Genomic DNA, 13,895 nt, shown 5'->3' with positions numbered 1-13,895 from the left:
CCAAGTGCCTAAGAGCTATTGAATCAATAGAAAACCATCAGCAACGGAGGCTGAACACTTTCTACTTCTACACATTTATAGACCCCTGGTGAAACAAACCGGGGCAGATGGGCAAGCACCCTGCGCTGGCTTTATTGGCTGTAATGAGGATCATCTGGGTCATAATTCAATACACTCAAGTGCAAGGTACGTTTTGCAGAACAACATAGCCATAAAGCAAAAAAGTTCAGAGATTTTGGAGCTAATAAACAATTCTTGGGATGCTTGCCTTGGCAGCACATCTACTAAAAATGGGAGTGATACAGAGGACTACTCCTGGGATTAATATGGGGTTCAAGAGTGATAAGGGGTGTAAGCTGGCAGGGGGCAATGGTTCCCAAGCCTTTTGACTGTGAACACTTTTCACAGTAAAAAAAAAAAAAATTGAATCCCAAACTCTTTTTGGGAACTACAAAAATAATTTATAGTAATTTTGTGTTATAAAATAAGGTAAATTGATATAAAAGTATTTTGTTTTGGATAAGTATTTCATTAAAAATGCAATAATTGATACAATAATCACTTCTTTAACATTGTTTTTACTTTCTGGAGAGAGGTTGATTTGTCTATGAGATTCTAAAATAGAGTCATCAGATAACTTATCTGTTGAAGATCTGACAATAAATTTTCAGTGTGATTACTTTTATTATTTTTCTCCTTGTTAGCTCTCTGTGTTTCTTGACCAGTATTCCTTTTGCTTTCTGCTTTTAACCAAGAGTCATTATAATTAAAAAAAATAAGTCACTATATTGTTAAAAATGTAAAACTTTAAAACACTCATGATCAGAAGTGGTTTAACTACTAAGACGCTGAGGCAAGAGTGGGGGACGTAAACCTGGAAGCCACAATTCACAGGAAACACCTCTGTGCTGACAAAGGGCGAGGCAGAGGTTCATACTTTATAAACTGGGTACAGGCAGGAAAACGTACACAAAACACAGCTGATATGTATTGGGAAACAGGCTGTGTCTGTGGGGAACCATTTCAGCTGTAAGAGGATCATGGGAACAAAAGGATCAGGAAGAAAATAGGGATTTAAACAATATAAGCGATAAGGCAGATCTTACGGACATATATGTGTCGAATTTTAAGTTCTGATGAATTCTTCCTAGGTGCACATGAAATGAAATATTCACAGCATTTAAGCATATATTTACTCACACACACACAAAAAAAAACGCATTACATATCACAAAGCATAAATGTTACAATCACCCTAGGATCTAATACTACAAAATCAGAAAATCACAACATTTCAACATTTTTGAAAGGTTCTTACACATGGAAAATTTAAATATCTTTTATTAAACATTTGTGGGTAAAAGATAAACTATAAGTCAAAATTATAGAACTTTAAAATCATGATAATAAAAAGCACATTTTTAAATCTATGAAGAAAGCTGGGAAAAAATAGGAACGTAAGCCAAAATAACACAACAGTAAAGAAGTTAACAAAGTTGTTTAGAGAGAAATAGTAAAGTTAAGTAATGAATAAAAATCTTACTTAAAAAAAAACTTAAAATATGCGCAAAACACTAGCCAAGCTAAACAAAAATATAAATAAATAAATACACAAAATAGAAATTGACCAAGTCACTATTGAAATGAAGAAAACTTCAAAAATTATAAAAGGCTGTTCTGAATAACTATGTAACTAATTTTTGAAAATTTGGGTGGTATAGATAAGTTTTTAGGAAAACCACAATTTACCAAAAAGTTTTCCATAGAGACATGAAACTCAAATAAAACATAGAAGAAATAGAGGACATTATCAGGGAGCAAATCTGTAACACTCTCTATGCCCACCCACATGGTCTCACAGGGAAATTGTAACAATGCCAAAAATACCAAATCATCCCAACGCCATATAATTGTTCCAGAGGGGGAAAAAACAAAGGAAAAGTGTCGCGGTCCAGCCACGACAAGTCTGTTATGGGGTCCTCGAACGGGAAAAGGTATGGAATTAAATAAATGATAGACAGAAAATTAAAGATATATACATAAAGATGGGTTCGGGAGGACCATACGGCGAGTAGTCTCTACTGCTCCTAAACCGATGCAATGGCCGCCCCCAGAAGCTCATCTGTCTTTATTCAGGGAAAAAACATGGTCCATTAGCAATTCAGTTGTTTCCAAGACAACTCAAAGACAACCCTCACCATACCATTTAGATCTAACTTTACACCAATAAGAAACTAGCTTCCAGTCTCCTCCGGAAAACATGGGTGGGTCAAGCAATAATCAGGTATAGCTCTTTGTTAACTGGGCAGGTGAGATGGGTGGTTAGGCCCAGCACCTGTCCCCTGGATATAAAAACACCCTGTTTATATTTCGGTCCCCAACAGAAAAGACCCAAATTCATGCTGAAAATTTAATTCAAAATGTGTTAAAAATTCAAAATGTAAGAGTTAAAGCTGTAAAGTCTGGAAGAAAATATAATAGAAAATCTTTGTGGCTTTAGGAATCATAGAAAAACTGGGAACATTTGACTTCATCCGCATAAAAGCACTTGCTCTTTCAAAGATGCTGTTCAGGAAATGAAAGGCAAGTCATAGACTGAAAGAAAATATCTGCGCAACACATATCCAATAAAGGTCTTGTATTCAGAATAGATAAAGAGCTCTTACAACTCAATACAGAGGGGAAAAAACCCCTGATTAAAACATGTGAAATCTTTGAACTCTTTACCAGAGAAGATGTAAGCAAAAAAAAAGTTCATAAAAAGATACATAATATCATTTGTTACCGGGGAAATGCAAATTAGAGTGAAAAATAGCTACCATATCACATACACCAGCATGGCTAATAACATCAAGTGTTGGACAGGATGTGAGGAGCAACTGAGTTCTCAAGCTTTGTTGGTGAAAAGGCAAAAGGGTACAACCACTGTGAAAAACAGACAGATTCTTATAAACTTGAATATAATAAAATACCACCCAGCAATCTTGCTGATATTTACTAAGAGAAAGGTATCTACCCAAGTCCACTCAAGACTTACACACAATTGTTCATAACAGCTTTACTCATAATAGTAAAGAGTTGGAAATCACCCACATGTCCATCATCTGATGAATGGTAGACTCATCATGAAATACCCCTAATCACAGAATACTTACTCAGCAAGGAAAAGGAGTAAAGGACCTGGATGGATCTCACAGCAGTGTGCAAAAGACCACACACACACACTGTGAGTCTATAAAATTCCAGAGGAGGCAACACTACACTGAAGGAAAGCAGAGCATTGGTCTCCTGGGGCCGGAGGACGGAGGAGGGTATTGACTACAAAGAACATTAGGAAACTTGGGGGGGGGGGGGGCTGTATACATTTTCCAAAACTTGCTGAATTATTTACTTTAAATAGGCAATTATTATTGTCTTGAATTATACCTCAATAAAGCTAATTTTAAAAACCCCTCACCATTATCAGTGTTTCTATTGTGAAGACAATAACTGATTAATGAAAGGGAATTCTATGACTGAATTGTGTTGCCATTACCCTCAAATTCATATGCAGAAGCCCTACCCTCAGTGTGGCTGTACTTGGAGATGGGGCCTTTATGGGCATAAGCTTAAATGAGGTCATAAGGGTAGGATCATGATCTGATAGGATGAATGCTCTTGTAAGAAGAGGAGGAGAGAAGATCTCTCTTTTTTCTTTCCATGTGCATGAGTCCTCCATGTGAGGACAGAGGGGAGGTGGTTGTCTTCAAGCCAGGAAAAGAGTGGTCTCTAACCCACAGGTGCAACATTTAACTCAGAATCTCTACTTTTTGACCCCTATTAATAAAGTCAGCTTGATCCTACTTTATCAGTTTAGCAACTTAACAATAGTTAGTGAGATCCATCTCCTGACACTAAGAAGGTATACCTAGACACCAAATCTTTGTTGCCTGGGGTACCCAATGGGGCAGGCGAAGGCTATAGAATTCTGTACTTATGTTGGCCAGTAGAGGGCACTGGAGGACAGGCAGCCATGTGAGCATCCTTAGGTTCTTTATGGGGGAAAACACCTTAAGATTCATTAGCCATGGGTTCCAAATGGGACAAATACAAGAGTCCTTCCTTTCTCAAAGCCACATTTCTCACTGTGGGAAATTAAGGTTGAATTGAACACTTAAGGATCACAGGAAATAAATATGAAAGCTGTCACCTATGGACTATTGTGGAAACCTGGTCACCCAGCCCTGGACCCATGGCATTATGAGCACATCTGTGTCTGAGCTTTCAGGGAGGCCAGGCTGGGCTGGAACTGCAGTCAGACATGATGGGACCAGGGGCCATGGAATGAAGCGTCTGCTCTGTTCCCAGTCCATCAGGGTTGCAGGGAAGCTGAGGAAACTCCCAGGGATGTCCTGGGACATCCCACCACTGTGACCACACATGCTGGCAAGCCTTAAGGAAGAGGCAGAGGTTGTGAAAAAGGAAGGCACAAAGGCCTGACAAAGCCCCTACCAGCCAGGGCAGACTCCCAGGGCTTTCCTGATGAGGTGGCAACCTCAGCATTCCAGCCTGCGATGGGGACCGCTGGCCACAAGGACCACAGCATTAGCCAGGGCCACAGAAGAACCCTGGTGGGAAGACTTGGCCCAGGTTGACCTTCCTGCATGAGTGAGTGGGATTCTAGAGGGCTGATGGGTACTGAGACAAATGAGACCACGGTGTCATCCTGATTAGTGGGGCCTGGACTATTGGGAAGTGTATGCATTAATAACAGCAACTAGCATTGCGTTCTCATTAAGCACTTGCTATGTGCCTGCCACTATTCTAAGCACATCTCATGAATTAACTCATTGAATCCTGTTAAAAGCTTATAAGGAAAGGTGCTATTCACACTCTCACCTTGCATATAAGTAAAACAAGGCACAGTACATCTAATTAACTTGCCAAGTTTGCACAGGTAGGAGATGATTGATCCTGAAGTTGCTATGCAGTATAAGTGTAATGTGTCTATTTTGAAGATGTGATACATATGATATTATTGCTATGCCATGATTCCATGGGGTCCCATAGAGGTTCAGATGGAGCTGTGGCCTTTCTGCCTCCTTCTTTAGGCAAAAAGGGGTGTCCACAGAGGGACTGCTCTCCTGAACCTCAAAGCAACAGCTAGGAGTATTTATGTGTATGTACTACATCTCCCAAATACATATAATGAAACTATACTACCTATAATGAGCAGACGGTAGCTTCTCATCACTCATGGACTCCCTATTTGAAAATTTACCCGCTTGCTAAAATGTATAATATTTTTAACTCCAGTGTCAATACTCCCCGTGCTGCTGTGGTCATTAGCTGATGTGCGAATGCCTGGAAATGCCAGTGAAAACACGTGGTTCACCAGGAACGTTCCCAGCTGAGGTCCAACAAGGTGACCTTCTGTCTTTCTGCTTCTGCTCTCAGACTGTCTTTTCATGGCCTGTTTAGTATCTCCTTTTTTTTTTTTTTTGGCATTTTTGTGCTTTTTGATGGTGATCTTTGCTGTATAATTGGTCCCAAGCATAGTGGGCCAGGGTTGTCCAGCATCCTAAGATCAAGAAGGCTATGACGCTGTTCCAAGAGACGCAGGGAGCCAGACCAACTTCCGTCAGAAGTGAGTGGCGGTGCTGCTTGCTGTGAGCTCAATGAATGTGCAATGAATGTAATGAGTACATGTATAGGACCCACCGCATCTGGATGCAGTCAGACTGGCCTTACATGTAGTATGTGGAAGGAACTTCTACACACAGACCACAGGGTGACCCTGTTTGGTGTCAGGACAAGAGGAGCAGACTCTGCCCGACACCCTGGAAGGTGCCTCATTGATTGGGCCCACTAGGCAACAGTACCTCACAAACATTAATTTTAATTCCCACTACATCTGGCTAGAGATGTAAGTATTACCAGTTTACATGCGAACACCTGAAAATGTGAGATAAGAGAAGCTCCCCAATAATACACAGCTGGGATACCAACCCACATGTGCGCTGTGATGTCCACTCTGCCAATGGGCTGGCCAGTCCCCTCTCCTGTGATTGCTTGTCAAAGCACCTTCATCACCCAAACTGGCTGGCAAGGGCCTAGAACCTAACAAGCCAGGAGACCAGGACATTGGGAGTGCGGTCCCCCTGCTCCCAACTGACCCTCCGCACCAAGCTTCCCCTCCTCCCCCATCAGCAGGGTGCCTGCAGAGCCCAGTGTGACTGTGGGTGCCTCTGGAGGGAGAGGGGATGGAGGGAGAGCACAGCAGAGACTGGCAGAAGAGATGGAACATAATTAATCACAGGAGGAAAAGGAGGGGAAGCGAAGAGATAGAAGAAGACAGAGAGGGACAAAGAAATGTTTGTTTTTCTGATGGGAGAGGGTTCGCATGTCACCAATCATTGCTCTAGGGGCAACAAGGACCCTTTGGTGTGGTCCATCTAAAGTAGTAGGAGGAAGGACAGCACAACCCAAGCCACGCTGGGATGCCACACTGTCACCAATGGCGTTGGGGCAGCAGGAGTTACAATATCGGAAAGGGATGAAAATGTCCTAAGGACGCCCAAGCCCTTAGCAAACCACCAAAAATGCATGACTCCACACTCAGTCATCAGAATGGCAATGCAGGAATCAGCTCAGAAATTAGGGTGTTCATGCCTCGAAGAGAATCTTAAGGGGGAAGAGGCACGAAGGTGAGACGTGAGAAGAGAATTTTGAGAAAATGCCTTCAGTGTGGGCAGAGAGTCCTGCCAAGTGGCATGCACTCAGCCTGAGAACAAGAGGTCTGTGGACCAGAAAATGCCCAAGCATGGCACGAAACCAGGAGCTCCCACCAAACCCAGCAGATGAGACTGCCAAGTGCCAATTCTGGTAACAGAACCTGCAGATTTTCAGTCCTGGGGTGTTGGAAGGAATAATTCATGTGGCCCCTGGAGAGTGACTTGGCTTTGCTTCGGGTGTGGCCAGCCTGGCTGACTGGAAACATGTAAACTACTCATGTGGACAAACCTGAGAGGGACCTGACATCTTGTGATAAACAAATTCACAAATGCCTGTGCCTGTCTCCACTGGCCATTTGTCTCCGATGTCTGAGACCCCATGTTCCAACAATAGCCGTTTGTTTATTAAATGTGTTGTGAGCAAGATAAACGTATGGCGGTGACTTGGGCTGCATGTAACCTCCTTCTGAAGATAGGAGTCCTGAGAGGAGATGAGGGCTGGGGGGAGTCCCTTCTAGAAGAAACATTTTTCAAAATCCCCACCTTCCGACGCAAATTCAGTGTCACTGGTTCTCCCCACTCAGGAAGGAGAAAACTTGGATTTCAAAGGCGGTAACAGAGTGACACATGCTAAGCCAGTGGACTCCGGCTGGAGGAGGCGTCAGGAGGAGGGAGAAGCTACAGACGGACTGGCCTGGTGTCCTCCATGCTGCACCCCCACCCTGACCTAAAGGATTCCAGGACCCTTTCATGTAGACACATAAATGACCTGCCCTGCAGCTACCTTCCCACAGGTGGCCAAGCCTCAGTGTGAGCTGCAGCCTAACTAACATCCACCTGCTCCAGGCGAGGAGGGCACACGAGGAAGCAAACTACTGGGAGCATCTGGGGCTAACCCAGCCGAGCCCCTTCCCTCCATTCAAAAGCAGGAGGTCTGTGATGCATTTGGTAAAAGTAACGTGATTTTGTAATTGCAAACTAAAATTGCATGCTACTGCAAGAGATTTTAGGGCTAAAGTCGTTTGAGTATGTATGCAAATGATCAGACATAAGAGTTAGAAAGTGAGATAGATTCTGAAATTCACTTACACACAATACTTTATTGCCTCCAGAGTCACTGAGAACACACACACACACACACACACACACACACACACACACACACACAATCTCCACCTCAGTGTCAACGAAGCCAAAATAACATTTAGCAAATTTTAAGGGTTTTCTTTATTTGAAGACACTGAATGTTGACAAAAAGTGATTAAGAAAACCCAGGAATACAGGAAACACAAAATATGAAACTGATAAGCCGGTGAGTACTCTTGTTTTGTGTCACAACATCCAAGAGCTGGTGAGTCCTCTGAAGCCAGTGCCCTTAATAGTGACAGTCTGGAAATTGAAAATGCAAGACAGTTGAGGGGTGGCCAGGGGGCCGAGAGCCCTGAGCTAAGGGTGCTGTGGGTCACGTGGCAGCCGGCTTCTTGCTCAGCAGTGCCCACTGAAGAAGGAGCTCCCCTGCCGGGAAAAACGCCCAGGGCTGGGGTACCCTCTGGGGAGCCATTTCCCCCAAACAACTGGCCATTTTCCAGATAGACCCTTGGGTCACACTTGGAAATTTCTGAACTCTTCAAGGATCAGTGCCTTCCCCCCATTTTGGGAGAAATGCCTGCTTTTCCTTTATCTTGCCAAACTCCATGTCAGGAGACACATTATGGGAAAAGGGGTGGGACCCTTCTGGACTGGCACTGAAGCAAGATACTATGGGCAGAACCTGTCATGCAGGGTCACCTTTGAGTGGACAGTGAGGTCCACAAGGAAAGGGGCCACATCTGCTCTGTTCTAGGCCTTGTCTTCTGTACCCAACACAAAGATGGCATTGAGTAACATCCAAAAATGGTGACTGAACTGCAGTAAAATGGGCAAGTACACCAAAATGGGCCTAGATTCAGGGGCGTGGCAGAAAAGTGACATGCTTTCTTAACGTCAAGCCGTCTTAATGACACGTGGTGCTGTGTGGCTTTAAATTTATCTAAAAGAAGCAGCCATCATTGAAAACATTCTAGCATTGCCTTCAGAGCTGGTTGCCAGTAAAGGCAGGCTTGCCTATCAGTATATTTGTTGGGTTCAGGAGCCCTGGCCCCCCGTGGCACTCAGGCATGAAGTCCCCCTGAGGACCCTCCATCCCCAGCCAGCTCCCACTTTCTCCGAGAAACCCTCCGAGTCCAGGCACCAGGTGGGGGGGGGGTGTTCTCAGCGACACTACCTTGCACAGGGAGCGGGAAGAAACACCAGGGCACTTCAGGGATGTTGTTGGAAAAGCAGCACTTTCGAGATGCGCACTCCTCAGGGCTGATGCCCGGGTAGCCACAGTCCTTCCGGGATGACACTTCCATGACACAGCCATCTGACTCTGGTCACCGGCACCAGGTTTAGGAGAGAAACAGCAGAGACACAGTTAGGCCCACTACAGTCACCTAGAAACTTCCATCCCCATCTTCTTCCGAGAGCCCCCTGGATTTATTGGTGAGATGGGTCATGAGGAACTTCTGGGCCAGAAACACCCAAGAACCATCTGTGTGCATGTTGGCCCCAGCGACTGGGCACCCCTTCCTCCCCACAGATATCACATGTCAGAAGACCTAAAGCACCTGGGCCTCAAGAAGGTCCTTTTCTCTCTCTGGACTCGATAGTCCACCTCCGTAAAATAGGGTGGCCCGCCCCACCAGGATGAGAAAAGCCTGGCAAATGCCCTCTAAGGTTGTAAAAGTTTTTATTTCTTCATTTAAAAAAAAAAGGTTATAAGCATTTGGCCGCAGTATTAAAACCCAACAGCACTTCCTCTCGAGGGAGGGCCCTGGCCGACACCCAGCCTCAGAGCCCCAGGACCTCCAGTGCAGTCCCGGGGAGTGTGGATGAGCAGGGCCGTGGGGCCGTCCCAGACACCCCGGCGTGCTCCGCACACGCAGCTTCCTTTTCTGCCTGCCTTGGAAGTAATGACTTTCTGTCTTGATTCAATGCACTGACATAAAGCTCGCCCTCAGAAGGTAATCCTAAAAATCTTCATTTTCTTAATACTTGAGGTCTGTGAGCAGTCCTGTTAATAATGTCCTATGAAAGGAGATATTTAGTAGAAGCTCCTTCAAGGGTCATGCTTTTACAGGTGGGAAAGGCCTGAGAGTTGTTTTTTCTTCAAATACTGTACAGAAAACAGGTTCTGTAAATACATGAGTTCCCACTCATATCTGCCAAAAGGGACAAAGAGCTGGCGCTTGGGGCTCCAGGTGTGGACATCGCTAAGGAGAGCATGTTCTCTTCCCTTTGGAGGCCTTGGGCACCTGCCCCTAAGCACCATTAGCCAGGTCCTGGGCTGCCGGCCAAAGGCACAGGAGGAGGGTCCAGCCCTCTTGCAGGTTACCTTGCTTTGGGAGCGGGTGGAAGCACCAGGGCACTCCGGGAACGCTGGTGTCAAAGCAGCATCCGGCTGCAAAGCACTGGTCGCTGGAGATGCCAGGGAAGCCGCAGTTCTTCCTGCTCTGGGGGCTCATCCGGGAGCACTGGCAGGGGGCTGTGGAGAGACCTCGGTCAAAGCCTGCCCCACTGCCCTGCTCTCGGGGGCACGCTCAGGGCACCATTGGGGTCCACACAGAAATGCAAAACCTTATCTCACCTGCATTTGACAGGGCTTTGCTGAAATTATCTTACTAGTAAAAATATATATACAGTATATAAAAAAATAAAATAACCTTCTGGAAAGAGGTGGACAGTGGACCCAGGTCAAGGTCAAGATGAAAAGTAATCAAGTCTGGACCTCAAGGAGCCCCTAGGGGGCCTCCGGATTGATCGTCTCCTCAGGCAGGGCCCTCAACACCTGAGGTCATCCCGACCTTGTCCTGGAGAGAGGCCTTTCTCAGAGGTCTCACAGAACCCCAAGGGTCCCCCCTGCACAGCAGGAGAGCATGTGTGAAAGTGAAGGGGGGAGGGGACTGGCTGTGTGGCTCACACCACAGACCCTGGGGTGCCTTTCCACTACCTTCTTTCCTCAGGTTAACTCCTCATTCCACCCTTTCTCTTGAGAGAAATAAACAAGAACAAAGGCCCACCAAGGGGAACTTACAGACCCCCCGCTATATTGGGGGCACTAGAAGGTTCTCTGAGCTCGCTGGCCCAAGTGCTCCACTGCCCAGTTGTGAATAGGGAGCCACAGAGGGGCACTCGGGGGCCTTCACTTACAAGGTTTCTCGGCCCCTGCCACGGTGCACAGACCCAGGACGAGGACCGCTGCCAGGAGCCGGGCACCTGCCATGTCCAAGCTCAGCTGCACCCCAGGACCGCTTGCAGAATGCAGGGTTCCCATGCCAGAGGTGCTTTATCATTTTCCCTCTGTTTGCTCAGCAAACGGAAATAACCTTTCTCTCTCACCCCTGGCACCAACCCTTTGGAGCCTTTGTTAGGAAAAGGGGCTGAGGTAGCTCAGCCGGGAGACAGGGCTGCACAGGCGAGGCTTCCGGGCCAGGTGCCCTGCTCCCTGGGCACCAGTGAGGCCTCCCATGCTGGCGCTGGGAGCCGGGTCGTTCCAGGATGCCAACGTGGAAAACTGGTCACATGTATGTCTGGAGCAGGGCACTCACAGGGTCACACCCAGGAAGGGATAAGCCATGCTTTTTCCAGATAAAGTAAGTGGTTAGCAAAGGAATTAAAAATATATATATTGGGCCCAAGGCTATTGGGAAAAATGACCAGGTTACTTGTCAGCAGAGAGAAGGCCTCCTCCAGGAGTGGGAGGATCTCTGAGGAGAGCAGGAGACCCCTTCCTCCAGGGCTGCACAGTTATGGGGTCTCCTGGCTCCTTGCTGGCATCTCTTTTCTGTGCGTCCTTGGAAGGGGGCTGCTGTCCATAGAGATGGGTCTAACCAGGTGACAGGAGAAACCTGGATAAATGTAAAAATAAGTCTATTTCAGCAATGCTCTGAAATTCCTCATTTCATCTTCACAGGAGCTCTCTGCACTCCTTAAGAAAATGGCACCTGCAAAAAAAAAAAAAGAAAAAGAAAAAGAAATGGCACCTACAAACTGACTGTGCCAGGGGTGTGATGTTCTGGGTAAGGGAGTCTGTGGATGGGACAGAAAGAGAGAGGAGAAAAGTCAGAGGGAAGACACCCCAACAGAAAAAGAGGAAAGATATGGTGGGAGGCCAAAAGGGGATCATTAAATCCCTCTCACCCCACCCCCCATAGGAATCACAAAGAGTCGTCAATCTATAAATCATCAGTTGAGCAGCCAGGGGCCCAAAGGTGTATGAAATCCAAAACCCAAGGACCTCAGGTCTAGACAGCAAGCCTCATCCTCCAGGGCTTCTGCAGTCTAGCTATAACATCTCCAGGCTAGGTATTTGACTTTCTACTGCTATGCAACCAAGGGGACTCCATCTTTGAATCACTTGCAAAGTCAACTTACCCTGCCCCTATTCCGGTCACCCTTAGTTACCACCAAGACATAAGCTCCTACATCATCTGATTTCTCCTGGCTCCTCATCCCCTCTGTTCTCTCTGTTCCCTTTCCCTGGAGCCAACTTCCCTCATCTGACAAGATGAGGAGCCAACTTGTCCTCATCTTGGCCCTTCCAGTGTTCCAGCTGAAAGCACCTGATCTCTGCCAAAGACACAGATCATCATCCTCAGTCCCTGAGCCTCTCACCTTATCCTGGCCCTAACAGATACTGGTGTCTTCCCTAAGATGCCCCTTTCATCCATTTCAGGAAGAGGTTCTCAGCTACTTCCCCCATCCTAGGGCACCAACTGCCCACACAGTGCTTTTGTGCAAATTGGAAAGAGGAGCCTTTCTCCAAGACAAGTTATTTCCACCTGTGAGGAAATCATTATAATAGATGTGATAGCACCCTATGTGAATGTGAAGCTATGTACACAGTACAACATCTGCAACTGCATTGTCTGTCCATGCTCCCATTACATGGGCTCTGGCAGAAGGCCAGACATTGACCTTGAGCCCTGATGTCTCTATGCTCACACAAAAACCATGCTCCTTGGAGAAGCAGGCTGTGAACCATACCACTTTTAATGCCCTGCCCCACCATCATCTGTAGACCTACACCATGTCACCTCTCTAACAGATCTTTATGACAAGTCTTAAAATAACCAATTTAATCTGCAAGTAAATTAACTGCTTAACAGAACAAAACTTAGCATTTTGTTCAGGAAGACAACAAAAGCCAGACACAGAAAAATGTTCTGAACAAAGCCAGAATTGACTCATCATGTGAAGAAGTACAGTCCATAATCATTAGGACAAGTCAGTGAATAAAAACAGACCCAGATTCTGCACTAAAATGTTCAAATATTTAAAGAGAAACATAAAAAATATAGTGAGGAAATGAAATTTTAAATCTAAATAAAGGAATGGAAACTAAAATTGAACCTAGTGGAAATTCTAGACATAAGAAAAATAGCTGAAATGAAAAATCCACTGTATGGACTTTAGATTAGATACTGAAGAAAAGTCTGGTTTGCTTGAAGCCAGTGCAGTATGTACTTTCCAAACTCAAACATAAAAAGCAAGTACTAATAAAAGGTGAGCATAGCCTTGACAACCCATGAGATAGTGTCAACCAGTCTAACATACATAGAATTGGTGTAGCATTAGGAGAGGAAAAAAAAAAGTACTGAAGAAAATAATGGCCAAAAATTTTTTTTGTAAACTTGATGGAACATATAAACTCATGGCCCAGAAGCTCAATGAACTCCAAGCAAAATAAATATAAAAAAAAACACATCAAGGCACAGTGTGATCAAATTGCTGAAAATAAGTAATTAAAAAGTATATTTTTATAGCAACTGGAGAAAAGATATACTGTATCCAGGGGAGCATAATAAGAATTACAAGTGATTTCTCATCTGAAACAATGCAAACCAGGAGGCAATGGAACAGCAATTCTAAAGTGCTAAAAGAAAAAGGAAACCTTGTCAAGTCAGAATTCTATACTTGGTAAAAGATATCCTTCAAAAATAAAGGCAAAATACTCTTTTCTTTAAAATAAAGTTTATTTTTAGAGAAGTTCTAGATTCACAGAAGACTGAGCAGAAGGTACAGAGATTTCAATACTTGTTTTGACAAACCAAAGGTGAGCAAGCCTGTCACTTGCAAACTTGTTCTCCAAGGAATTTTGAA

At 45.1% G+C, this 13,895-nt stretch overlaps 1 protein-coding gene across 1 annotated transcript; it reads right to left on the bottom strand.

Moving 5' to 3' along the window:
* Positions 1-7,916: 7,916 nt before the first annotated feature.
* Positions 7,917-11,085, bottom strand: TFF2 (trefoil factor 2). The gene is made up of 4 exons (XM_066370137.1): positions 10,944-11,085; positions 10,129-10,278; positions 8,977-9,123; positions 7,917-8,102 (listed from the first exon to the last, which is right to left on the bottom strand). The coding sequence occupies exons 1-4, from the start codon at positions 11,065-11,067 to the stop codon at positions 8,089-8,091; spliced, it is 435 nt and encodes a 144-aa protein (XP_066226234.1). The 5' UTR covers positions 11,068-11,085; the 3' UTR covers positions 7,917-8,088.
* Positions 11,086-13,895: the final 2,810 nt, after the last annotated feature.

Source organism: Saccopteryx leptura, chromosome 2 (genome assembly GCF_036850995.1).
Source record: "Saccopteryx leptura isolate mSacLep1 chromosome 2, mSacLep1_pri_phased_curated, whole genome shotgun sequence".
Taxonomy (NCBI): Eukaryota; Metazoa; Chordata; class Mammalia; order Chiroptera; family Emballonuridae; genus Saccopteryx; species Saccopteryx leptura.
The sequence above is the reverse complement of the archived record's forward strand: the minus strand, read 5'-3'. Positions and strand labels throughout refer to the sequence as shown.

What these genes read in the sequence shown, in the direction of transcription:
- TFF2 (XM_066370137.1), bottom strand. Translation starts at nt 11,067, where the DNA reads ATGGGAACCCTGCATTCTGCAAGCGGTCCTGGGGTGCAGCTGAGCTTG. An exon ending in GGCAGGGGCCGAGAAACCTT is followed by an intron (nt 10,279 to 10,943) that starts GTAAGTGAAGGC and finishes GTCTCTCCACAG; the next exon opens with CCCCCTGCCAGTGCTCCCGG. An exon ending in CCACCCGCTCCCAAAGCAAG is followed by an intron (nt 9,124 to 10,128) that starts GTAACCTGCAAG and finishes GCCGGTGACCAG; the next exon opens with AGTCAGATGGCTGTGTCATG.